Below are 27,500 nucleotides of genomic sequence, written 5' to 3'. Positions count from 1 at the left end.
TCTTATTAATCTTATTCTTCATATTATTTTTCATTGCATCATTTCCAGAGAGGAACTCTGCCTGATCCAGACGTCACCGTAGACCTCATGATGTCTGGAAACTAGACTGCTGCTAGCCCTGCAGGAGATTAAAAGGAAAACTTAAAAAAAGCACAGCTAATCTCCAATTGCATCTGCCACAGCTGGTGTGTGGCTACAGGCTATGTGAAGTGGGACACTAATTTTGACATTGTAATGGACGATGATGACTCTAGTCACTTGTCTGGCCAAAGAGCTGGTACATGTTCATGTGGTCGAAGACCACTGGCTTTTCATGAGGGGAGAAACATGACTAATTTAGGATACTGAGGTAAATTGTTTGCAGAAATCCTGAAATTGATATGGAAACTTAGTGATTTGGTCATTTTGTCAAGAAAGCAGAAAATTTTGTCAAATTAGCTGCTTACCTGCAATGTTCCAATGTCTACTGTGGCTGAGATTAGATTACACTGGGTAAAAAGAGACCAAGCAGACATTTCTGTGACAGAAATGTCTCCCTTATCACATTATGCAGATGACATGACAGTTTTCATGGCAGCTTGGGAAGATGTCAGAGCACTTAGCTGGAGCTCGCGTTTCTATGAGCAGTGAAAAGAAATGAGGACCCTGTGGGATAAGTAGAGACAAAGACCTAAAGTGTGCTGACACAGACAGAAGGGCGGGAGACACTGGGGCTGTCTGTGCTTCAGAGGGGCATCCACGTTTAACCCCACCGCTCCTGTATAGGCTGTGAGGTAGTTTGCATACATCTGCCTTTACGTGTGCTGTGGCACCAGCAGAATCCGCAGTGAAAGTTCGTGAAAGTGGTACGTCATCTTTTTCAGACGGTCTCAAAGAGAGCATGTCTGTCTGGAATGCAACGTGTGACTGAAGAGAGTTTAGTTTGCCCATCCTTTATCCTTTCATTCGGTAGGCCAGCTCCGGTCTGGGAGACCAAAGAGATACAGAAGATTCCTAAAAATAGGTTTGAGATGGGAGAGGAGAAGAAGTGAAGAAGATGACCTGATCTTTCCATCTCTGGGCCTCCAGTGACACTGGCGCTTTTGCGCTTGTGGTTGTACACACTTCAGGCCTTTCAAGACTCCTGCTTGTACTCTTGTATTACTTCTGAAGGATGGCTTTGAATTCATGGTGCCGGTCCTAAGGTGAGTGGAGAACGTCCGAGCTCTCCCTGACTGCCAGAAATAGCGATTGAGCTCTTCTGCACAAGCCCTGTGGGATCTCCAAGCAACACAACTGTTTCTGTAGCCATCAAACCGAGCACTGGTGGTTCTCTAGATCTCCTTCCTGAGAGGACAGTAAAGCTCAGAACATCCTAACTGGGAATTCACACATATACCCAATAAAAAAAACAAAACACCAGCTAGGTGGATATTCCTCCACAGATACCTCCATGGATGTGCGGTCAAATACGGAATTCAATTTAGCACCAAGCAGGACAAAACGAACTGGTAGGTGCGAAGAAGAACTGAAAAGTATGAAAAGTTTACTGTATTTAACGATCATATACAAGAAAATACAAGACCCGGGTTTACATAGGTTAAGGTATTTCTCCCTCATGTGTAGAAAATAATTCACATACTGTGCATTCTTGTGTCATACCTGTATAGTCAGCTGTTTATTCATTTTAACTTTAACTTTTGAGGACGCTTGGTCGGTGTTTCTCTCAGTCCCAGTGTTTCATATACGTGACATACTTCAAAATACAAAGCACCAGTTCCTCACAATTACTCCCACCAGTGAACACACTCTCATTGTCAAACATTTTCAAAATCACTAAGTTCACATTCCAATTTTTGACTTTGATATACCCGAGGGTGAATGAGCTCAAGGCATTTTAAAGGAGATTTGACGGCAGTATAATTAGAAACGTTTTCTCTTTCAAAGCTGAGACAGGCCCAGAGAGCTGTGCTGCGTCTGGTTCTGCTCTGTAATATCTGCGTCCCGTTTTGTGAATGTTTACTTGTTTGTCTTTCTTGCCCCTCATGTCATATTACTTGTTGACTTGTTGGCATTTTGAGTCTTTTAACATCTCATACGTGCTCACTTTCCCTTATCCACCATCTCTGCCTATCTTTCTTCCTGTCACCCTAATGGTGTGTGTGTGTGTGTGTGTTTGTGTGTGTGCATAACGAGAGTTTGTTTCTTCTCTGGTTTCTCCCAGTCTCGAGTGCTTTGTTTATGTTTACCTCACAGCAGAAGCAGATATTTTTCTATTATTATTTTGTTCTTTAATTCAGCCTCTTTCTAAAAGGGCCATAACAAATATACTGTATGACATAATGTATTACATTTATTTAATGTCCCACTCATTCACTCTCCTGCTTCCCTCTCTCTCCCTCTCTCTCTCTCTCTCTCCCTCTCTCTCTCTCTTTCTCTATCCCTCTCTCTCTCTCTCCCTTTCTTTCTCTGGCTCCCAGGCAGTTCACTCTGTGAGTTGGCATCACGAGGGTCGTCAATTCATGTGCAGTCACTCAGACGGGAGTCTGACCCTATGGAGCCTGAGAAACACAGCCAAGCCCTACCAGGTCACCTTCCCTCATGGTGAGACCTGATTCTCACAGGCTTGCTTTCTTTCCATTTTTAAAAATCTGACAGGGCTTATAGTGAATCAGTTACAGCCAAATTGACATCTGCTCATGTGTTTTGGTAATGTAAGATTCTTACTGTTTTTATTACATTATTTCTCTGTGGTTTCCAATCCTGTGATCTCATAATTTGAATTTGACTGGCTGTGTTACCTTTGTTCTAGTCATAATTCAAGCCCTCATGAAAGCCCATTTGTAGGTTTTATTTCTCTTTTTAATATAATGTTGAATTTGATTAGCTGGACAACTGAATGAGTCAGCAGGCTAGTAAGTTCACCCCCAATGATGTCTCATTCATTTAGAGATTGAATACACACTAGGAACACACACACACTTTCACACACACACAATCACACATACACACACACAGACTTGGAGAGAGCTCTGACCTGGCTCACACATGAGTCATACTCTAATAATGTATGGATCTGGAGTGGCTATATGGATGGCCCATAACTATCTGTTTATAAAAGACACTGATCAGAGCTTGTCCCGATGAATAGAGCACGTGCATGTGTGCGTGCATGTCTGTGTGTGTGTGTGTGTGTGTGTGTGTGTGAGACGTGTGTGTGTGAAGATCTGTTTGTCTTTTCTTTTCTCTCTTTAACCTCTTCCTCTTTGCCCTCTGACTCCCTGACTGTTACAGGTAAATCTCAGAGAGATGGCAGAAAAGAATCATGCAAACCGATTCTTAAAGTGGAATACAAGACCTGCAGAAACAGGTAACGCACACACACACACACACACACACACACACACACACACACACACACACACACACACACACACACACACACACACACACACACACACATTCACAAGCATTGTTTAGGTACTAAGCAATCATAAGTCACTACTTCATAAGCTTCACACATAGGGATGCCATTATGAAACCGAAAAATCATGCAAACTGATGTTTTGTCACTATGGGATTTATTAATTCATGTTTCTTTATCAGATTACATTGAGCTTGTTCTGCCTCTTTAAAAAACACCACCTATAAAAGAGAGGCAGTAATTTCAGTGCCAGTGAACTGTTAAAGACACGTGAGCAGCACACATCCCTGAACCCGCACATGTGTGAAGTGTCACGCTTGTGGTATGAAGCAACTTTATGAGTTGAATTTATGGCCATGTTGAGCAGATGGATAGTAATTATAGAGGGAATGACTTTGTTGACTGTCATTTAATGGGACAAATTCAAGGTCCTAAAGGCTGGTTCTGCGATTGCTTCCTCGTGCAGATATTCAGCTTGTGGCCTGATGGGGCACACAGAGTGTAACTGGGGAAGGGGGTTCTGTTTCATGGTGGTTATTAGGGGAGGGAATTTCAATTGGCGGTGGTTTGCATTTCAAGCGGCACATTCAAGCTGGCGTCTGTTGCTGTAAGTTTGATGTGGTAGCGCTGTCAGTCACGCCCATAAACACCATGACAGTCAAAGACACATTCTCACAACGGACAGCTTACCACACGGGCCGCCCCCAGCGCATAATGAAGTCTTCCTCCAGTCACTTCACGAGACATCTGCATTAGCCACGCAGTAAATGTAACCAAATCATAAAGAGGAATACTTATTGTGCCCTTTTAACCTTTCTCTGTCTACGCTGTCTCTATCTGTCTGTCTTCTAATCTTTCTTTCACTCTGACTGTCTTTCTCTCGCTCTTTCTCTCTCCTTCTCCCTCTCACCCTTTCTCTCTCTCTCTCTCTCTCTCTGTTTCCCTTGCTCTCACTCTGTCACTGACTCTGTCTATGTCTGACTCTCTCTCTCTCTCTCTCTCTCTCTCTCTCTCTCTTCTTGAACAGCGAGTCTTTTGTCATCTTCTCTGGGGGTCTGTCTTATGATAAGGCAGGTAGGCGACCCACTCTGACCATCATGCACGGCAAAGCAATCACAGTGCTGGAGATGGACCATCCTATAGTTGAGTTCCTCGTCCTTTGTGAGACCCCCTATCTCAACGGTAACTCACACACACACACACACACATACACACACACACACACACACACACACACACACACACACACACAGTGTAGCTCAGAGCTGTCTCCTCTGTGTCTCTGGAGTAATTACATCTGATACGTCCTGAGTAGATCCATCCTAATTTAATTGATTTCAGCAAAGTTTGTTTCTATTTTTAGCCTTTATCCTATTTGAAATACTTTGTTCTAGATTCTAAAGTTTAATGAACTATATTAAAGGTCAGTGGGATAAACAGTAATGGGGTGACACTGGCTATAATACGTATTACTCTGAAAAGAGTAAGTAAAAAATACCTTTTGGTGTCTTTGCTGTTGTTGCTTGTGAAGTCTACTAACATTCTCTAGAAATGTTCCATCTCTTTCTCTTTCTCATGGTCCTTCTTCTATGATTCTATGGTTGTTCTGATCATTGTAGTTGTTAAAATTAACATGGCACGTGTTACTGATGTTTACCTTAACGCAGCAGGTTCACTGGACACCTGGCAATGACACAGTGGTATTGCTAAAAGTGGTTCACATTCATTCCAAACCAGAAGAACATTAAAAGACAGTGCTGCAGTGGAGTACATGACTAATCTGTGATTCACAGCAAAGATGTTACACAGTGTGGCTAACAAACCTCAAATATGAATCCCAGTGTGTACACACACACACACACACACACACACACACACACACATACATATATATATATATATATATATATATATATATATATATATATATATATATATATATATATATATATATGAGAATATCTGAATCTGTGTGTGCCGCTGAATAGTAATTTGGTTGGGAATAGGAGAATAAACAATGTTAATTCACTTTTGGAGACTGAAAGGAGATTAATACTCATTCACACAAACTTGCATGTGCTTAATAACAGATGGAGGCTGAGTTAAAATGAAGAAGACCTTAAACGGCCCTCTCTCTCTCTCTCTTTCTCTCTTTCTGTCTCACTCACACACACACACACATGCACACACACACACAGACACACTCTTCAACCTCTCATATTAAATTCAGACCATGGCCTTAAATTAACAAGAAACTCATGTCTGCGTCATTAGTATTAACATCAATACTGTGCACTGAACAATAATAGATAATGATTATGCAGCAGGGGTTTTCTACGCTGGCTGTCATTACTTGAGAGGACAGTTATCTCTGTTTCTCTCTGTTGCATACATGCACGCTCACACATACGAATAAAACAGCAAACTAGCTTCACTGTTGAACTGAACCATTTTGTTTTAATCATTTATTAACTTTTTCTGCGAAGCAACCAGATGATAAAGTCTGGAAATGTAAAGGAGATGGAGTGTGATTCATAATTCGGTCTCGGGTATCTGATAAAGCTGGCTCATCCTCTAATGTGAGTCGATCTCCTTTCTGACTCACACTGTAGATGAAGTGGTGCTTAACGTACCCCTAAAACTCCTGCCTGTGAAATGAGTCTGGGGAAACCTACCTAAGAAACCTGCCCCAGCACTTAGACTAAGAAACCTGCCTAAACAATTAACCAAAGAAACCAGGCATAGCGGTTTCCACAGAAGCCCGTCTGAGAACTCCACCTAAGAAACCTGACTAACCAATCACAATCCGTCAGGAAACCTGCCTGGGAAGTGAGCCTAACCAGTAGGCCTAAGGAGTCTGCATTGTTCCACTGAGCGTGTTAGTGGTGTGTTGGAACTGGATGGTGCTCAGCAGCTCACACTATGCCGTGTTGCCTACAGAGGTACAGGAACCGTATGCTGTAGTCGTTCTGCTGGAGAAGGACTTCATTGTGGTGGATCTTACACAAAGCAAGTAAGAACATCTAAACACAGACAAATAGACAAACACACGACTCATTTCATGCACTGTATGTGATTGTATTAATAATAGTTGAGACAGAGACAAGGACTTCTCCACACACTCCGTTTCACGTAGACCTCGTATCTCTGGAGACCCTGTTTAAGATGAGTCTTTACTTTGGTGCAAGGCCACTTACTGTACAGCACAGCATAAGAGTCCACATCTGAAAATGTCCTCAGCTTTCAACGCTTCCTTGATTCTGTTCTTTGAAATCAACGGTCCCTGAGGCAAAGCACTTCGTTTTTCATTCTTCCGCTGCAAATGACAGTTAAAAAGTTTGTAGCCATTTTCCTTGGCAGGACCTTTCACCTCAAACTAAGTTTGTCAGTTGCTCTTTTGAAGCCAGAAGCAGAAATCCGTGACACCATTTTGATTTAAGGAAGCTAAATATTCTCTCAAGATTACATAGCTTTCAGGTGCCTCGTATTCTAAGTGGCAGCAATAAATTCTATGGGGAGGTAAAATAGTTGATGTTAGAAATCAGAGCTATATGAAGTTTAGGAGGATAATATATGCCCAACATCTTCTCAGAGTGCCAGAACGTCTTCCAGCGCTGTGAAATTCCCGTCTTAAATCGCGGGTTGTAACTTTCGAACTGTATCTTTTTTTTTTCCACTTTTCTCCTTCCAAGTTTCCCCATCTTTGAGAACGCATACCCCATGGACATCCACGAGTCTCCGGTCACGTGCACGGCTTACTTCGCCGACTGTCCCCCCGACATCATCCCCATCCTCTACTCCATAGGAGCCAAGCACAAAAAGACCGGCTACAGCCACAAAGTGGGTGTTTCTGTCGCCACGCTGCTTTTGTACTGTAATTGCATAGCCGTGGCTGACGCGTTTCTCTTTATTCCAGAGCAGCGGGGGAGCAGCGTTTGAAGGCCGATGCGCTTGATGATTACTAAAGTGCTCCTGGTTTGTTTGTTTGTTTGACAGGAGTGGCCAGTGAGTGGCGGCACGTGGAACGTCGGTTCCCAGACGTATCCAGAGATCATCATCACGGGGTACAGGATCATTGCCTCACTTTGTGTTCGGTTTTCTAAGTACTGTTAAACTGGGAATCAGGCTGGCCACCCAAACAGTATCTCCCTGGTCAAGGGAAGCATTTTTCAAACTGTCTATAGATTTAGCTTGTTTTCACATTAAGTCAATAGAGTCTCAAAAGTGCCCCCCCTCCCTTCTATTGGTAAATGGATCAGAATTCGCAACTTTAATTCAATAGTAATATCGACCACCCATGCTGCGTGCTCTCTCATTCCCTTACACTCTATCTCTCTCTCTCTCTTTCTCTGCCTTTTCTTCTCTATCTCTATGTCTCTCTACCAATTTTTTGCCGTCATCCCCTTTTCTACGAAATGCACTCAGTTATTCACTTTTTGTCCCTCTCCTTTGTTGCCTTTGAGCAGACATGCAGACGGGTCGATCAAGTTTTGGGACGCTACAGCCAGTAAGTGCACTTACCCTTTAAATGTCCATCGCCACTTTTGTTTCGGAGCCTGGCACTGGCACTTCATGCTGAGCCTTTTAAGATTGTCCCTCTTCACAAAAACTTACACAGCGATTACAGGGGCTCACATTTTTCTCAGCCTTGCATGTCATCGATCTCCAAGGAGTCAACTCTTTATGAGTAGCAGAAGACTGCTAAGCCACAAAATGCTTGCCACTAAGAGCGTTTTAAACCTTTATTGTTAGCCTTACAAGCCTAAGGCGTCAGACTGTGCAAATCCCAAGATTAAAAGAATCCAACGATTTCTGTTTGAAGTATTTTGAATTAATTCTGCACGTTCAACATACTTCTGAGATGTAGGAGACGTTCGGCTAACTCCGAGACCTCACTCGGCGCGGTATCGCTGTCTTGCTACCGGCGTGGCGACGTGTTTATAAAGAACTAACAGCTGAACGCCTCCATGCCTGCCAGTCACTCTGCAGATGCTGTACAAGTTGAAGACGTCGAAGGTGTTCGAGAAGCCGAAGGGCGGAGAGACGGGCCGCGGCGCCGAGCTGGTGGAGGAGGACCCGTACGCCGTGCAGATGGTCAGCTGGTGCCCACAGAGCCGTGTCTTCTGCGTGGTGGGCATCAGTGCCCACGTCATCCTGTACCGCTTCAGCAAGCACGATGCCAACACCGCCATCACGGTGATTCCAGCCACATGCACGGGGGAACCCTTGTGTGTGTGTGTGTGTGTGTGTGTGTGTGTGTGTGTGAGAGAGAGAGAGAGAGAGAGAGAGATTCTGAAGTCATTCTGAGTTACCTGGTATATCTGTTGCTTGCATGGCACCACTACTATGTGTGTGTGTGTGTGTGTGTGTGTGTGTGTGTGTGTGTGTGTGATTGGCCTGTCTGTCCTCCACCCCCAGTCCCTGGAGGTGCGGCTACAGTGTGACATGGAGGACGTGATCTCTCCGTCAGACACAGAGAACACGGTGTGTCTAATGGACGCCGGGGGCCACTCGCCCCAGCCGCAACCCCCCAGCCCGCGCAGCACCACGCCGGACAGCGTGCGGGACAGCGTGCGGGACAGCATCCCCTGCCTCAAGTGAGTGCCAGACACGCCCCCCACCCCCCCACCACCGCCAGGGACACAGGTCTGCGGCTTTCCTGTTTCTAAGGGTACCGAATAGGCCATGTCTGCGTGACTGCGTCTGCATTTGTGCGACGGCGTCTGTGTCTGTCGACGCGAAGACCACGCTGAAGGAATTACTGAGAAGTCGGACCAACCCTGCCGCTCCTACTGGAGAATTTAAACAGTATCGTCTTCTGTTGGTCGAGCAGCAGGCGTGGTGAATGAGACGGCACCTTTTCTGTGTTTTGCCATTACAATTAATGTTCTTCTCTCAGGGTAAAAGACCGCGTGATACGGATTCCCCCTGGTTACCAGGCAGAGCTTGTGGTGCAGTTGCTATGGGTTGACGGAGAGCCACCTCAACAAATCACCAGCCTGGATTTAAACTCCGCCTATGGCCTGTGAGTATTCCCTATCATGTCTCACCCAATGAGTGTCTGTTTCTGTGTTTCTCTGAAGTCATTTTCATCAGGAAAACTGGTCCCATTTGTGAATCGTTGTAAGTCCACATCAAAAGCAAAATTACAGCTGCGGTCTGGTATAATCTTTCAAATGGTCCACACTCACGTCATATAGAAATTTCATGCTTGACCTTAACATTCTCAGCCATAACAGTATAACACATTTGTAAAATAAACTCGAGCAAAGAAGCAAATAGCTTGTAATAGGTACGTCAGGAAAAATCCAGGGGAAAAAAATAAAAATAATTATAATTTATAGCAGCCAATGGCAGCTGCTTTAAGACTGTGACCTAGAGTGTGACCTTTTAATTATCCGGTACCAAGCTCCGCCCTCTTGATAATGAGTTGATAGCGTGTGTCACATCTGAAGCTGGTGGTGCTCGTGGTGGGAGAGAACGTCGCTAGCATCACACCGCAGCTGTTCAGCTTTCAGCCGCTCCTCATTTCTGAGCTCACTGAAATGGAAAATTGGAAAATAATTCCACACAGCAGACATTCCTGCTGCTGTCCTCACAGCACCGTGAGCTGGACGCGGCCGCCTGCTCGTCTGGACTCGTAAAATCACACTTCACCATCGGCATAATGCAAGTACATGATGTATGGTGCTGGACAGAGTACCCCCAGTACCATTGGTGCAGCCCTAATTATGCGCATAAATGTTTCCTAGAGTAGCGAATGGGAAAGAGACAAACGTTTTACTGGCATGACTGGAGAGTGGTGTGACTGTCACATGTTAGCACATTTTTTTGGGCATATCTATCTGGACTCTGATGTGCACTGATGACTGTTGTGTGTGTTTGTGTGTGTTTGTGTGTGTGTGTGCGTGTGTGTGTGTGTGTGTGTGGCTCTAGGTTGGCTCTAGGTAACTGTAATGGCCTGGTTGTAGTGGACTACCTGCAGAAAACCGTGCTCCTCTGCATGACTACTGTGGAACTGTACGGCTCAGTGGACCCGTTCCAACGCCTCACCCGCTCTCCCCGCAAGAACCGCCAGTCTACATCAGGTACACACACACACACACACACACATGCACTCACAGTCACTACATACGCCATTAGGATCAAACATATGTAGCAACTTGCACACATTGTCTCTTCTGCTCTTGTCTCTATGCTTCCTGTCAATCTTCCTGTCTCTCTCTCTGTCTCTCTCTCTCTCTTTTCCTCTCTCTGTCTCTCCATCACACACCCACACGATTCACATGCACTCTCACAAACACTCTCCCATTCGCCCTGACTGCATGTGACAGGCTGCATTTATGGGTTTTGCATTCTATGCATGATGACCGTCTCTGTCACCTCTGTTCCGCTGTTGGCCTTTGTTTGAGCACCACGGGGCCGACAGCCTCTACTGTCATAAACACGCACTTCTGCTAACACGAAGAGCTACCCAGCCTCTGCGCTTCCGCCCCCCCCCCCCTTGCCCCGCCCCCTGCCTGCCCCAGCCCCCATTACGCACAAGGCTACACCCACAATGCAGTTTCCCAGGCTCTGTGGCAGAGACAGGACACCCAGACCCGGTTAGGAGTCACGATAATCGTCCTCGCTCCGTCCTCGGCCGCCTTCCGCCTCGATCGGGCTGTAGCACCTCTGGAAGGCGAGGGGGCGGGGGCTGCATGGGGGGCGGAGCCTGCATGCGGGAGGGGGGCGGGAGGCTCACTCAGGCCAGACGACTGGTGGTTTTGATCGTCCGCTTATGTAAGGGAGGGAGGGCGGATGGTTTAGCACTCACCTACACACTCCGCTTTTCGGTCAGAGGAACGATTTACAAAGAAAGAGAAAACACAGACACAGTGAAGAGTAAATAAAAAAGGGAGGGCAGGTTTAACCTTGTAGCAGATCAGGGAAAAGAAAAGATCGTTCCATTTTTCCTTCTCTTCATCATGTACAACTCACTGCCCTTATAGCTGTCTGTACCTCCATATGTAACTGTGAGTCAGCATAAACTAAAACATAGTCTAAAACATGTTCTGTTATGGACACACTAGCACATATTTTCTTCTGGACACACAAGGGTTTGATTTCCCCATTTTTAATATTAACTGTATTTGTTTAATTTTCTTTTTTTTTTGTTTTCTTAATGATTGTTTTAATATTGATACGGTAGAGAGGAGTCTGGCGATGCGGATCTTTCCTGTCTGTACAGCGCTCTCTCGGTTGTGCGGAGTCAGGGTCAGCGTTTTGTCTCCCCGTGTTTCTTTTCATCCTCTGTGAAAGGTGCACGCTGCTTTTGCGCCTTCCGTTTCACGGTCCCTTAGCTTTTCCTTCTCTCCTTCCGTTTCACGGTCCCTTAGCTTTTCCTTTTCTCCTTCCGTTTCACGGTCCCTTAGCTTTTCCTTCTCTCCTTCCGTTTCACGGTCCCTTAGCTTTTCCTTTTCTCCTTCCGTTTCACGGTCCCTTAGCTTTTCCTTCTCTCCTTCTCCCACTCCCTGCACAGTGAACTTGCTCTAGTCGAGATAGCAGTCACACTCCTCTTTTTCACTAGGAGCCTCTTATGTTTTTCTCTCCTTTCCTTCCTTCCTCTACCCCAACCCTCTCTCTCCTTCTCCCTCCCTCCCTCTCTCTCTCTCTCCTCTCTCTCTCTCGTGGGTGGCGGTGTTTGGGCATGGGGCGCTATTGCAGAGTTTTGCATGCGTGGCCTGTCTAACTTTTATTCCGATTCAAAGAAACGGATCCGTACCTCCTACCAGAGTAAGTCACCGCAGTAACCGCTGAGTGGGTGGGTGAACGGGTGGTGTGGGTGGTGGTGGTGGAGGGAGTGTTGGGGATTGAGGGTGGGTATGTTGTCAAAATGGACAAAGGTGGGTATCTGTGTGTGGGGGAGGGCGTGTGTGAACTTGGAGAAATGCTTGGATGATAACTAAATTTTTATTTACGCCATAATGATTAATTCCTTTGCAAACATTCCAGTTTTGAGTGGGCATAGAGACACAACCATGCTGTTGCAGGCTGAGTCAGAGAATCCTAGCTGTTGTATTAATTTGATTATGAATCTTACAGTTGTTATGGTACATATAGACAAAGAATGCCAACCATCCAATCATTTCCTGTTTTCTTTGCTGAGCATTTGGCTTGGTTTGTGTTTGTTTGAGAACCAATCTGGAGTCAAAATTTCTTTAGGCAATCTACATATTATTCAGAAATTAAAAAACAAAAACAAAAAAAAACAGTTCAATAGCATTTGGGCTCTGTTTGCCCTGTAGCTCTCGCTGACAGTAGTAAAGCTCTGAAACACTAACTCAGAATCACTAACTCAAAAACACTTAATTTCTCACTTGATTGAGTTTTTCTTCCACTTAAAGGGGCTTGAAGGTTCTTGTAGGCTTGAGGTTTTTCAACAGGATAATTAATTCCATTATAATTTGCAGAGCCCCTGAATGAACACTTCGAAAAGTAGCTTTACGACTGTCAGAAAATGAAGTTAAAAGCTTCTGGGTGAAGAGATTTGGTTTGTTGTCTTGGTCAGTATGCATGCTCCTAAGATTGGTTAAAGAAGACCTTCTCCCCCACCCTGATGGAGGGGGGGGGGGGGGGGGTTGCTTTTGGTGTTTGTGACCAAATGAGGCTTGCACTGCATACAGGTGCATGGAGTATGATGTTATTATAAACCCATGCATTAATTCAAGCATTAGCACTATAAAAGTATTCCCTCTCTACAGGACGTTCTCCATCTCACTTTTCCTGTCTTTCTCTCTCAGTCTCTGAGGACACACACACACACACACACACACACACACACACACACACACGAACACATTAAGTGATTAATGTCACTGCAGTGCATGCCTCATCATATTTCTGCAGATGGAGCTTAGAGTGTGATCAATAAAAATGTTTATTCACATACATAAACGCAACACACACACACACACGTACACATACATGCGCATGCACACTTACACATTAATACACCCACCCATCCACACATCAGCCCACACACACATACACACACACACACACACACACACACACACACACACACACACACACACACACACACTGTTCCATCTATGATGTGGCTGTGCTGAGCTATTTCTGGAGTGCTTATTCTTCATTGCTTTTAGTGACTCGGCAGAACTGTACACACAGTTAACGCCAGTGGCCAACCTGTATTACTATTGTAGCACTTAGAGTGAGACGTGATGGGTCCTATACAGTTAACGCCAGTGGCCAACCTGTATTACTATTGTAGCACTTAGAGTGAGACGTGATGGGTCCTATACAGTTAACGCCAGTGGCCAACCTGTATTACTATTGTAGCACTTAGAGTGAGACGTGATGGGTCCTATACAGTTAACGCCAGTGGCCAACCTGTATTACTATTGTAGCACTTAGAGTGAGACGTGATGGGTCCTATACAGTTAACGCCAGTGGCCAACCTGTATTACTATTGTAGCACTTAGAGTGAGACGTGATGGGTCCTATACAGGTAATGCCAGTGGCCAACCTGTATTACTATTGTAGCACTTAGAGTGAGACGTGATGGGTCCTATACAGTTAACGCCAGTGGCCAACCTGTATTACTATTGTAGCACTTAGAGTGAGACGTGATGGGTCCTATACAGTTAACGCCAGTGGCCAACCTGTATTACTATTGTAGCACTTAGAGTGAGACGTGATGGGTCCCATACAGTTAACGCCAGTGGCCAACCTGTATTACTATTGTAGCACTTAGAGTGAGACGTGATGGGTCCTATACAGTTAACGCCAGTGGCCAACCTGTATTACTATTGAAGCACTTAGAGTGAGACGTGATGGGTCCCATACAGTTAACGCCAGTGGCCAACCTGTATTACTATTGTAGCACTTAGAGTGAGACGTGATGGGTCCCATACAGTTAACGCCAGTGGCCAACCTGTATTACTATTGTAGCACTTAGAGTGAGACGTGATGGGTCCCATACAGTTAACGCCAGTGGCCAACCTGTATTACTATTGTAGCACTTAGAGTGAGACGTGATGGGTCCTATACAGTTAACGCCAGTGGCCAACCTGTATTACTATTGTAGCACTTAGAGTGAGACGTGATGGGTCCTATTTTTACAGTCTCCTTTAAGGCACAGTGTTTTTTATGTTGGAAAGGAATAAAAATGTCAGAAGTCAAAACAAAATAATCCCTATTTCCTCCAGAATAACGAAAAGCACATCACACTGCGGCCCTTGCTGGGGTTGTCATGGTTATATCTGATACTGTGTGTTTATTCTGGACAAAGTGGTTATTTTTTGTCTGCTTTCCCCTGCTGTTTCCCACTTCCTTTGCTTTCTGATTGGATGCGGCAGGCCTTACGGAACTGTCCGATAACCAGGTATCTCTGGACCTGGAGAGGAGCAAGTCACCTACCTCAGGTAACCACACCCCCTGGTAGCCACTCCCCCCTCATTAACATACACCCTTGTGCAAACCACACCCACATATAACCACTCATCGTACGCAGAACGTTTCAACTAATGGACAATTAAGAGACAGCATCTACCATAAAGATCACCATGCCCCAGAGGTGATATGCACTTACGCTAAAACAGGCTGTGACAGAGAACAGGCCACCTGCCATGGCTCCAAACAGCAGGAGGTCTGTTTCATCTAATTCTTTACTCAATTTATTACAACATTTTCACCAAGCTGGCTGTGCACTCAAAACCCAAATATGCTCAGATCGCAAAAAGGGGAAACTGTTCACCCACCCTGCCACATCCGCTTATCGCGACGCTCTAAAGCCACACCCATCTCACGCCGCCACGCCCCGCTGAGTGTACGGTATCAGGACAGTGCGTGCGTGCGTGCGTCACCTATGTCATTTCTTTCTTCCTCTTTCGTAGCACCAGATCACCGGAAGCTTCCAGCTGTTCCTTTTTCCCTCCTGCATTTTCAGCTTTTTCATGCTCTTCCGTTCCAACTTCACTGTCCTCATTCCTGTCTCTCTCATTTGTCCTCACTGTCCACATTCCTGTATCTCTCGTGTCCTTACTGTCCACATTCCTGTCTCTCTCATGTGTCCTCACTGTCTTCATTCCTGTCTCTCTCATGTGTCCTCATTCCTGTCTCTCTCATGTGTCCTCATTCCAGTCTCTCTCATTTGTGCTCACTGTCCACATTCCAGTCTCTCTCATGTGTCCTCACTGTCTTCATTACAGTCTCTCTCATGTGTCCTCACTGTCCTCATTCCTGTCTCTCTCATGTGTCCTCACTGTCCTCATTCCTGTCTCTCTCATGTGTCCTCATTCCAGTCTCTCTCATTTGTCCTCACTGTCCACATTCCAGTCTCTCTCATTTGTCCTCACTGTCCACATTCCTGTCTCTCTCGTGTCCTTACTGTCCACATTCCTGTCTCTCTCATGTGTCCTCACTGTCTTCATTCCTGTCTCTCTCATGTGTCCTCACTGTCCTCATTCCTGTCTCTCTCATGTGTCCTCACTGTCCTCATTCCTGTCTCTCTCATGTGTCCTCATTCCAGTCTCTCTCATTTGTCCTCACTGTCCACATTCCAGTCTCTCTCATGTGTCCTCACTGTCTTCATTACAGTCTCTCTCATGTGTCCTCACTGTCCTCATTCCAGTCTCTCTCATGTGTCCTCACTGTCCTCATTCCTGTCTCTCTCGTGTGTCCTCACTGTCCTCATTCCTGTCTCTCTCATGTGTCCTCACTGTCCTCATTCCTGTCTCTCTCATGTGTCCTCATTCCAGTCTCTCTCATTTGTCCTCACTGTCCACATTCCATTCTCTCTCATTTGTCCTCACTGTCCACATTCCTGTCTCTCTCGTGTCCTTACTGTCCACATTCCTGTCTCTCTCATGTGTCCTCACGGTCTTCATTCCAGTCTCTCTCATTTGTCCTCACTGTCCACATTCCAGTCTCTCTCATTTGTCCTCACTGTCCACATTCCAGTCTCTCTCATGTGTCCTCACTCTCTTGTATCCTGTTCTGTGTGCGTATGTGCAACTCTGGTTAGTTTCAAAGAAAGAGTCCCAGTGTCAAGAAAATTGGCAGTCACCTTAGTCAATTAGGTACCTGTTTTACGTGTGTTTGTTCTCTCTCCTTTCTCCCCCCCTCCTCTGTCTCTCTCTATCTCTCTCGCTTTGTAGATGCCAAATGCTTTGTAGAAGTCATGGCTTTGTTGTATTTTCTCTCTGTATTCAGTGCAGTTTGAAAACCGAATGACAAGGGACACCTAGGACGCTAGTAGGGCACTGTAGCCTGCAGCTAAAGCTGTGTGTGTGTGTGTGTGTGTGTGTGTGTGTGTGTGTGTGTGTGTGTGTGTGTGTGTGTGTGTGTGTGTGTGTGTGTGTGTGTGTGTGTGCGCAAGTGACAGAGACAGCATAAATTGTTTATCTGCAATTATTTGGCTTTAAATATTGTCAGTGCTTTCTTTGTTTGTGTGAGCACATGCGTTTGTGTGTGTGTATGTTGTGAGTTTGCATGAGAGAGATTCATTTATCTCTGACATCTTCAGAGGCGGTGCTGTAGATTCATGTTTGTGTCTTAGCGATGGTCCAGGTTCACTTACAGTATGACTGTAAGTATGACTGTAGTCAGGATGCAGCTATGGGGTGACAGTTGTAGTGTGAATTCAGCTACATTATGACAAAGGTAGTCAGTATTCAGCCTTCTGTTCACAGCTGGGGAACTTCACCCCAACACTGTAGTGCAGCTGATGCACTACATAGAAAGAAAAGGAAAGTGTGAAGGAGAACTTTGAGAGGAGCAGTTCAATTCCACATATCTCCAATACTATTGGTGCAACCCTAATTATGCGCATAAATAACGTTTCCTAGAGTAGCGAATAAGAAACAGCCAATCATTTGACTGGCGTGACTGGAGAGGGGGCAGAGTAAATGTCACAGTCTCATGTTAGCACATTTTTTGGGCACATTTGTCTGGACTGCTCTGATGTGATGACCTGGCAACTGTGTGTGTGTGTGTGTGTGTGTGTGTGTGTGTGTGTGTGTGTGTGTGTGTGTGTGTGTGTGTCCTGGGGGGGGGGGGGGGGGGGGGTGTTTCAAAAAATGACTTACAGCTGAAGCTGTGTACACACCACCTTATTTGTTATTTTTTTCAACAGGAAGTTGACCATGGCAGATCCGAGAGGGGCTACCATTTCCCATGAATATTTCATGATGCTGTGATATTGTTTATGTTTTTCTGCTTTATTTCTGTCTCAGCTTTTAGATATGTGCTTTTGCCAGTAGCCCCTGGCCAGTGACGATGAATTATATATGAAGAAGAGGATGGGCTACTGTCTGGGTCTCTCACGCCAGCAACATGTGTGCACATGCCTGTCTGAGCTTCTGAAAGAGTTACAGTCATAATTCCCTTTGACAATACTGCTGCTTCATCTATGTGGGGGAAACGCCTTCATTATTACTTTGGTGATCATTTACAGGCAGTGCCAAGACTAAAACTGTTCATGCCACTCAGAAATATATATATACAAATGAGATGTTAAAATTTGTAATATGAGTACACAAATATATGAGTATAGAAGTAAAATGGCAAGTGAGTGACAGAGAGAGAGAGAGAAGGAAAAAGCAGAAACCGTGGAGGTGAAATAATCAGATGACATGAGCATGGGTAAAATACAGATAAATGCCACAAAAGGAACAGTCTACCATGTTTATAGGTATATGGTGTGTGTGTATATATATATATATATATACATACGGGTATTTGTATTACATAACACTAACTCTTTGTTAGTGTTGACTAACTGTTTCTCCCTAATTACTAGTGATGTTAAACCCTTTGGGTAGGTGTTCATTTAAAGGTTCTTCTTATTAAGAAAAAGGTTTCACATTTTCCTTTTGTGACATTTATCTGTATTTCACCCATACTCTTTGTGTCATCAGATTATTTCATCTCCACGGTTTCTCTCTCTCTGTCTCTCTCTCTCACTCACTTGCTCTCTTTCTTTCACCCTTTCTCTTTCTCTCACTCTCTTTCAGGTCTCTCAGACCTTCATCATCTTCATCTTCTCTTTGAAGTCCTCTCACTGTCTCTGTGCTTACTAGTCTGTCTTTGTGTTGTGTTGTTTGTGAGGTCATTGCCTTGTGTTGTTTGTGAGGTCGTTGAATTGGGCTGTTTGTGATGTCATTGAATTGGGTCATTTGTGAGGTCATTCTCTCTTTTTTTTCTCTCTTTATTCTTGCAGTACTGCTGAGGTGGGTCGCTATGACCCTGTGTTGACTCCAGCACTCTGTGAATTGGCTAATAACCTGAAATGTCAGCTATTAGCTGTGTCCCACTGGAGTATATTTAGAACAAGAATGTTCCAGCAAAAATCTCAAGGAAGATTTGGAAATGAATGAGAGTATATGAGGAGACAGGGTGAAGTGTCCCAATGCCCTTCTTGTCAGACTAACTTGTTCCCTGTGGTGCAAATAAAAAAGCACTCAAACCCAGTAGCCATATTTGGTATGACTGTGGATTAGATATTTGCTTTTTGATATTACCATGTTCTCCCAAAAGAACCTGTGTTGTAGACATTTCAGTCAAGCTAAACCAAACCAAAACAAAAACATTAAAGTATCTCAAAATACCAAACTACTCTAAATAGGTGCTGTGCCTTTAACAGCCTTTAATATGGTGTGATTTTTGTTTCAATAGTTCCACAAAAGCAAAAGTAAATCCAAGAGCAGAAAGTGTTATTTATATATATATACATTTGCAATATCTACAGACCATTTAGCAATTAATTATAACCTTTGTATAAACTTTTATGGTAAAACTTAGTTTACATGCTGCTGTGAAACAGAACCACCGCGTTCCGCCATGTTTGAAAACGCTGGGAGGCTGGTGGGGTGGGCGTGGCTTGGTCCCAGAGGCGGTCTCAGAGCTCCGTGTCAGTCCGAAATCAGTGACCAATGGAGATTGCAAAGGAACGCCTTCATCTAAGACCCTCCCACACGTGAAATGTGTTCCAAAAGTCAGAAGCAAAAAACGAACCAGAAGCAAAGAGAGATTCCAGAAGCAAAAGACCTTACTGGGAAAATCCAAAAAAACAAAAACAATGGAACCAAAAACTTGTCAAAATGCAAACGAAAATAAGTTTCAAATAACCAATTATATAAAATATATATACTTTTGATATATATTTTTCTGTTTTGCATTCATAACATTTACTTTCTGTTCTTGGATTTACTTTTGCTTTTGTGGAACTATTGAAACAAAAATCACTCCATACTTTAACAGCCCTGCACCCTTAAAGTCTCTCACTTTTTTTGTTGCCATTTTTATGGGAAATCTTGATATGACCATTAGAACCAGTGGCACCCCCCCAAAAGCCATGTTTATTTATTTAGTTATATATCCCTTTCTTTATTCATCTTTATGAGGGAATCAGGGACAGATCAGGTTTCAGAACGCTACAGGGAGAGGGACCCTTTGAAGAAGTGCTTTCTGCATAGAATCAACTGCATTTGTTTTTAGCTCAAATTTAAACAATTGCTTTTCCCTGCATGATGAAAAGGTTGTTTTAGCTATTCGTAGTTTTAGCTGTTTCTCTGTTGTCAGTTTCGACGGGAGTCTTTGCTGGCTTTTTGAAAAGTCTCGCGTTACTTATAATGTCGCTGGTTTTGCAAGCTGTGTTGCTTTTCAGAACTGGTCTAAGCAGGACGGTTTGAACGGGTGGGGGGGCCCTGTGCTTGCGAGCTCTGATGTGCGGTTTGTTGTGTATGTGCGTGTTTGTGGTGTGCCTGTCTGATTCCCAGTACCCTGCTCCTCTGCCCACACCGATCCCCGGGGCACACCGGAGCCGGCATGTAACCTGCGCGCCAGCCATTACAGTCCGGTCTTTTACATGCTGGACAATGGTAAGATCCGCACCGCGTGGTCCAGCTTCGCCGTCCGGGGGGGGTCGCAGGGGTCATGGGTGGGGGGTGGTGGGAGGGGTTAGGAGCATGCTGCCGTAGGAGTAACCTTGCATTCATGGTGCATTCATAGTGCTTCTCGCCTACCCGTGAGTAGCTGCCCAGTACGCCTCCATCCCACAATGCCGAGGTGGTGTGTGCGTGAGAGTGGGCATCACAGTGCACATGGTGTGCACTCTACTGAGGCAGAGGGAGAGACAGGCTGGGAGCGTTTGTGTGTGTGTGTGTGTGTGTGTGTGTGCGTGTGTGTTTGAGATGAGCGACAAGAGATCGTGAGAACAGCTTTCATATGCCTCTGTGTGATCCACTACATTGGAGCTGACAGAGAGGTAGAGAGGGAGAATGGAGAAAGTACGTAAGAGCTGTTGTTTTACACATCTTGGGATCGTTTCTGGAAGCCCCTCTCATTCTCCTGCCTTTCTGTGAGCACCACGCTTCTTCCATGCTTCCGTGTGTGCGTGTGTGCGTGCGTGTGTGTGTGTGTGTGTGTGTGTGTGTCCAAGAAGTTCTTGTCATGCACCTTGTTTTGCAGCTTGCCTGTGCTGGAATGACTTTTTGCAGCTAATTAAGCTTTGAAATGAACTGGAACTGGGCAGCTCATTGCAGTAGCAAGTGGGACCTTAACCTTAGCAGCCCTCCGATCATCCCATGGCTGACCTGAACACTTCCTGCTAAACCTCCCACTACAACTTCACCACTACCCTAAGACAGACAGAAATGCCAATGTCGTTTAAATTTAAGTCTTGAGATTTAAGGTCATTTCTGTCTAATCTTCCAATATTTAGCTAATTTTCTTATGTCTCTAGCTTGAACGCATGACAATGTTGCTAATCAGCTGTATGTCTGGTAGTGCCAGGCATTACCTCATTTGACATTTAAGCTTATTGGTGAGCAAACACTGGGTAAATGCACAAGGCCCCTGAGGCTGTGTCTTCCACGGCATGCAGGAGAGAATGGCTAAGTGTTTGTTATGTTACCTTTCTACTTGTAAAAGTGCATCCACTGACATGGGACCAAACTCCAAACCACTGTGATCGTTTATAAAAGGAGATAGTTGTTGAAACATGGCACTGGCTCTCAGCTGGGTTCCTTACTTTCAACGCAGAGTCAAAATGCAGAACACTGCACTGTGCAGTGTGGCAGATACGGTTACCAAAAATAGACAAACTCATCGCACACGATCCTGAGTTGGAAATAAAATTCATAATCCTCAATGTAAAAATCCTTTTAATGTTTCTGGAGTCACCAGTATTTGTGCCGACACTAAGGAGGGACATCGTATCTGTGCAGGAGCGGAAGAGTGTGCAGGGTGAAAAGAACACAATCGCGTCAGTAATTCATGGAAATTGCAGTGCAGTGTGACGGTGAACAATCCCTCGATGAATCTTCCAAAAACGGCGCCCAAATTGCCCTTCCTCCCTTTTGAGTCGGCATCAGAGAAGATTTTAAGGGCTAAGGGATTCTAGGGGTTTTGCAGAAGCTAACCACCATGTGCTAACCAGTTCAGCTATTCCCGAAATTCTGCCGCAGTGAAACAGACACAACTCAGACAGCGCAGGTCTGGCAGGTCACCAGACGCCGTGGAGATCATGTCCAGACGTCTGCAACCGACTGTATACGCAGATATATATTCACAGCATGCGCAGACACAAATGCAGAGACTTGAAAGCCGTTAACTCCGAGAGTTCTCCACCCGCGGCACATGTGCGTGCTCCACCGTGCCCCAGGGCTCGGTGTGGGTGGAGGAGGAGCAGGGCGCTGGGACTCGGAGAGGTGCTTATCAGCACCAGCAGAAGGACTGGGAGGGACTCCACCTGCAAGGTGCAGTTGGTGATTGCAGAATGTTCAATTACCGCTGCACAGAGAAGCAGCTTCCTTCACGCCACGCACAAGGAGCGCTCACGTCCGAGCCTCTGCTCGTCTCCGTGTCCTTCACAAGAGTGGTGGAGAGAGTACAGTTACCTCGGGGCTCCTGACGGTACCACTGACATTATGTTCAACATCAGCTGCTCTGCGTGTGAAGCCAATGTGGTTTATGAACATATGGGATTAGGTTGTGAAGGGAGGCGTTTGTGAGGCTTTTTACAACTTGCCAGTGATAAAAGACTTTAATGTTTAATGTGAGATTTAACGTTTCAGATAACTTTGGAAGATTATGTGTCATGCTTTTAACAGATTAATAGTTTATGACTAGATATGAAATCTGGGATTGCAGATATATCTTTATGTGATCATTGGTTAAGACATGATTTTCCTGTCAAAAACCTCTGATGGGAAAATGTGAAGGACTTTGTATTTTAAATAGTTTGGAAGAAGCTTCTACCAATAAACTTTCAATATATATTTATTGATTTAATATTACTGATGTTATATTGGGCAGATAAATAGTATTTAGCAATTTGTTTCAAAACCTTTGCAGTACTTTGAAAATGTAAGTTTGTTAATCTTCTGAAACACTCAATCCAGTTCAGAGACTTGGTGAACCAGAGCCTTTCCTAGAATCACAGGACACAAGTTAGGGGTGTCCTTCTGCACACAGGACACCAGTCCATCACAGGACACCCATGCACACACACACACAGCCAATTTAGAGACATCAGTCCACCTCACACAGAGAGCAACTAGTGTTGGAATCAAACCAGGACCACCAGAGGTGTGAGGCACCTGGGATAACCACCACACCAAGCCTTGCCAAATGTTGCCTTTTAACATTTTTTGTTAACCTCACTTTGAAAAGTAAGTGTGTGCGGTTGTGTGTGTGTGTGTGTGTATCTGTTCATATGTCCTCGTATTGTCGCAGTACCTCCAGCTCACAGGAAATCCTGATTGGATATTCAGGACGTAATTACTACATCCATGTAGCTCAGTAATCACAGTTTCTTTTTAATATCACAAATAAACCTTAGCCATGCTTAAAATTATTTTAAAAAATACTCCAAGTTTATATGACTGCAGTAAATCTATGTGATGCTAACAGTGGTTGTGTGTGTGTCTGTGTGTGTAGTACAGTAGAGCGCAGTATACTGTGCCTTGAATATTCCTTGGCATGTATTGGCATGAAGAATGTTCAGTGCTGCACGTGGGATTCCTGACACCTCTACAAACATCCAACTCCCATTGGCCTTATGTTCTTACTTCTTATTTCCGTACCCCTACATCCCTTTTGTATTTTTTCAATTGCGTTGTGTTTTTTGTTTTGTTTGATTTTGGTTTTGCTTAATGGATTAATTGCCCCTTCTTTCCTGTTTCTTTTGTTTCAGTAAAGGGACCAGGCAGAAAGTTAAGTCTACCCACTGATCTTAAGACTGATCTTGGTACGGTAGGCCGAAAGCGAGCGGTTTTGTTTGGTTTATTTTCTTCCTCCCTCTGACTCATCGCCTTCTCTCTTCACGCTGTGACTGAAATCATGCAAGAGGAACTTTGGTTCATTTGTGACTGCTTTTTTCACACTCATTTAATTCACGCTCATCTGGCAAGACAATTGATTGGCAGAAGCCCCTGTGCTTACATTTCTGTGTGCGTTTTTTGGAATCTTTGTCATTGTTGTTGTTGTTTTATTTTTTATCTGCGTACATTTTACAAAGTGTTTACAAAGGTGGTTGTACCTCATACTCATTCTTTACTTGAAGTGTTACTCTGAAAACTCGCTCTCGCTCTATCGCTATTGGTTCATTCTTTACTTCTAAAGGGCCTTGCTCCATCCTAATTGGGTCATTCTATATCTCAAAATTACCATGCTTTAACCCTACTGGACCATTTTCTGACTAAACAAAAGCTTGCTCCATTGTGATTGGACCGTCTTCTATCTCTGAACTGTCATGCACTGACTTGGACCATTCCCTGTGTGCAAACGGTCTTGCTTCATTGTGATTGGACCATCCTTCTATCTTCTCAAAATGACAGAATCTCTATTTCTCTTTCTATTCTCCGTCCTGTCTGGTCTTTCTCCCATGCTTAGGGTGAATCTTACGCACAGTTATTTCCGAAGGCTGCCCGCCTCCTCCCATTGCTATGCCAGTCTCAGTGTGAAGTCACTTTTTTCAGGAGGTTTCATTCTCACTGCAGAGGAAGAATAGTCTGACAAATCAAGGCCTTTTGTTTGAGCTGAGATCATATCAAAATGTGAAGTAATGCTCAGAGGTTTACATGCATTACAAAATGGTCAGTAATGGGAACTGAATGGAATTACTGTAGATGAAGCAAACTATTGATGTTAGATTAATGTGTAATATGAAAACACAGAGCATTGTGGGAAGGGAAAGAACAGAATACACCAGTGTGTGTGAGAATGAATGGAGATGTTGGTTTCAGCTATGAAAAAAATGTCCTGGGACCTGAATGAATATATGTCTTTGGTAAAAGGTCATATGAATAAAAGTGCATGTGTTTGTGTAATGTGTGTGTGTGTGTGTGTGTGTGTGTGTGTGTGTGTGTGTGTGTGTGTGTGTGTGTGTTTGTGTAATGTGTGTGTGTGTGTGTGTGTGTGTGTGTGTGTGTGTGTGTGTGTGTGTGTGTGTATCCAACTATATAGTCCAACTCTCCATTTCCCCTCGAGGGTGCTAACACTGCAACCTCCTCATCCATAAGCTTAGCCTGAGCCTCCACTGTCCAGATGCTGGATGCAGGCCAGGAGAAACAGACGAGCAGACGCCGGCGGACTTGGCTGTGACTGTGGGCTTCCTTCTCCTCAGCTGCCCTTAACAAAGCCCAGAGGGCACAGAGCAAGGGCTTTATTTTAAGATCTTAAGGTTTATCAGTGATTTCATCTTGGCCTACAGCCATTCCATGCGTGCCGTTTAATAACAAGCCGATTCAGACATTTTAACGAGCTGCTTCAAGTTCAGGTACACACCTCTTAATGCAGATACAGCACTTCCTTTTCCTGTTGTGCTGAGGCTGTATAGCCAGATTAAGACATGATCCAGTGTTCTCTGGTAAAATAACACTGGGCCTATCCAGGCTTTCTTCACCAGCAAAATCAGGCTGGAATATTTCTGAAGTGTGTCTGTCTTTTACCCGGTTGACATAGAGAGTCTGAGTGAGGATGACACGTTCCAGTTAAACGCCTGGTTCTGCTGAATGATCTTGCTTGTTCTCCTCTCCACTGTCTTCTCTGCTTGGACTATCCTTCTATTTGCTTTTGTGATATTTTCACTTTTTTAATCTTTCATCTTTCTTTCTCTCACACACACACATTTTCATTCTTCATTCTTCCATTCTTTCCCCTCTCACACAAACACTTTCTGTCTCTCTCTCTCTAACCCTCTCTCTCTCTCTCTCTCTCTCTCTCTCTCTCTCTCTCTCTCTCTCTCTCTCTCTCTCTCTCTCTCTCTCCCTCTCTCTCCTTAACTCAGTTTCCTAACCTCGGTTCCGTGCTAATGCTATGCCCGTTGTTACAGATCATGTGAATGGACATTGCACTAGTCCGACCTCTCAAGCCTGCCCCCCCGGTAGGCCCCGCGTCCCGGGGGGGCCCGAGGGGCCTCGCCTCACCCGCAGGGGACCCGGCCGGCCACCCTTCCGCAAGGCCCAGTCCGCCGCATGCATGGAGGTCTCTTTGCCTGTGTCCTCCCTCACTGAAGGTGTGTGCCTGATCTCCCTCACCCCTGTACCCCCCCCCCCCCCCCCCCCCCCTTCCCACCCTGACCATCTAATGCATGTTTACCCACCGTCGGGGGATAGAAGCTAGGAAGACTGTGCGTGGAAGACATTTTGTCCCCACTGTTTTGATTGCTTTCCTTTTATAACGTCCTCCCGAGGAGAAATTGGTGACTTTTAAATGGACCTGTCACCTGTTTGATCGCCTGATAATGAAGGAAGCACAGCGCCTATTTAAGTGCCAATTTCTATTCCTCATTTTCCCTGCCAAGACATGAAATATCAGACGAGCGTTTTTGTGATTCCCATCTCAACAGGTCTGTGTCACAGGTGGCCACATGAATTAGTGCAACGCGTTCACGTGATCAAAGCGTTGCTGTGACAGACCAAACAAAATCAAAACATAAAATAAACAAAAAGGACAAAAACACCTCAGAGTGAATCACAAAAATGAGGCTTTTAAAGCTTTGGGGGGTTTCTTCGTTCCTTCTGTTTGAGACTGTGTTAATGCTTCAAACATAAGGATGAACTACCGCTACAAACGGTCGCTCTCATTTTGAACATGGTTTGATGTGCCTGCGTTGTGTTATCTGAGCTGCAGACAGCAGGTTAAAGACACATCTGCCCACTGTGAGGCGGCTTTGGGTTCAAATGTGTGATATTTTAGTCATTTTTCAGTCACAGACACTCCAGACACACACTTGCATGATTTACCATTTTCCTCAGCCAGTTCAGCGTGTCGTGCAAAATGAGTCAGTTCTTTCTTGAAACAATGAACAACAGTTTAATACTTTCCTGAAAATCAAATCTGCATTGCAAATGTGAAAAAAAAGCATCAGCACTGAAGAGCGGGTGGTGCAGTAAAACACGTTCCCCAACAATGTTCACCCCACCCATCACTGGTTTAAACCTTTATCCTTATACTTACCTAAAATATATCACCTAATTTTTCAAAAACACGGAAATTTACAGTTATATTAATGTTTTCTCATGAAAGATTTCCACAGGTGTATTTCTTCTTCTGTATTTCCTACAGATAATAGAGATAAATAAGTAATAATTTAGTTATTAGAGACTAAACAATGTAGTAATCTGTATTTTGTGGCCTGATTACACAGCTAGTCTGACTGACTTCAGTATGTATAGTTTTGGCAGCAGGGGTCAGTTTTTAAAAATGCCATTTCTCAGAAATATGCTAATTTCAATTGGGGATCAACTGATTCTTGATCTGTGTCCTTATACAGCACATTTGAACACAGCATACAGTATTGCTTCTTTGTCTGCCTTGTATGTTAAGGCAACTATTGCTGCAAGTGCTTTTATATATGTGGGCTAGCGTGTGTGTGTGTGTGTGTGTGTGTGTGTGTGTGTGTGTGTGTGTGTGTGTGTGTGTGTGTGTGTGTGTGTGGGTGGGTGGGTGGGTGGGTGTGGGTGTGAGAGAGAGAGAGAGAGAGAGATCGAGATCATTCTGAAGTCTTCTTCCCTTCTTTATACTTGTCTCAAGATTTAGCCTTTAGCGTTGATATCGGCATCATTCATTAGCACAGCAGTAGTAG

At 44.6% G+C, this 27,500-nt stretch overlaps 1 protein-coding gene across 1 annotated transcript in view; it reads left to right on the top strand.

The window, feature by feature from the left end:
• LOC143511536 (uncharacterized) overlaps window positions 1-27,500 on the top strand; it is a 139,260-nt gene that overhangs the window by 78,447 nt on the left and 33,313 nt on the right. Inside the window, exons 8-23 of the mRNA XM_077001139.1 lie at window positions 2,460-2,583; window positions 3,274-3,349; window positions 4,431-4,585; window positions 6,344-6,416; window positions 7,096-7,243; window positions 7,400-7,467; window positions 7,870-7,910; window positions 8,382-8,599; window positions 8,822-9,000; window positions 9,303-9,428; window positions 10,340-10,491; window positions 12,110-12,178; window positions 14,767-14,832; window positions 20,188-20,289; window positions 23,607-23,660; window positions 25,746-25,928. Of these exons, the coding sequence (XP_076857254.1) occupies window positions 2,460-2,583; window positions 3,274-3,349; window positions 4,431-4,585; window positions 6,344-6,416; window positions 7,096-7,243; window positions 7,400-7,467; window positions 7,870-7,910; window positions 8,382-8,599; window positions 8,822-9,000; window positions 9,303-9,428; window positions 10,340-10,491; window positions 12,110-12,178; window positions 14,767-14,832; window positions 20,188-20,289; window positions 23,607-23,660; window positions 25,746-25,928 (1,834 nt within the window). The remainder of the gene's footprint in view (window positions 1-2,459; window positions 2,584-3,273; window positions 3,350-4,430; window positions 4,586-6,343; window positions 6,417-7,095; window positions 7,244-7,399; window positions 7,468-7,869; window positions 7,911-8,381; window positions 8,600-8,821; window positions 9,001-9,302; window positions 9,429-10,339; window positions 10,492-12,109; window positions 12,179-14,766; window positions 14,833-20,187; window positions 20,290-23,606; window positions 23,661-25,745; window positions 25,929-27,500) is intronic.

The sequence above is a fragment of the Brachyhypopomus gauderio genome, chromosome 4 (assembly GCF_052324685.1).
Source record: "Brachyhypopomus gauderio isolate BG-103 chromosome 4, BGAUD_0.2, whole genome shotgun sequence".
NCBI classification, from domain to species: Eukaryota; Metazoa; Chordata; class Actinopteri; order Gymnotiformes; family Hypopomidae; genus Brachyhypopomus; species Brachyhypopomus gauderio.
The sequence above is the reverse complement of the archived record's forward strand: the minus strand, read 5'-3'. Positions and strand labels throughout refer to the sequence as shown.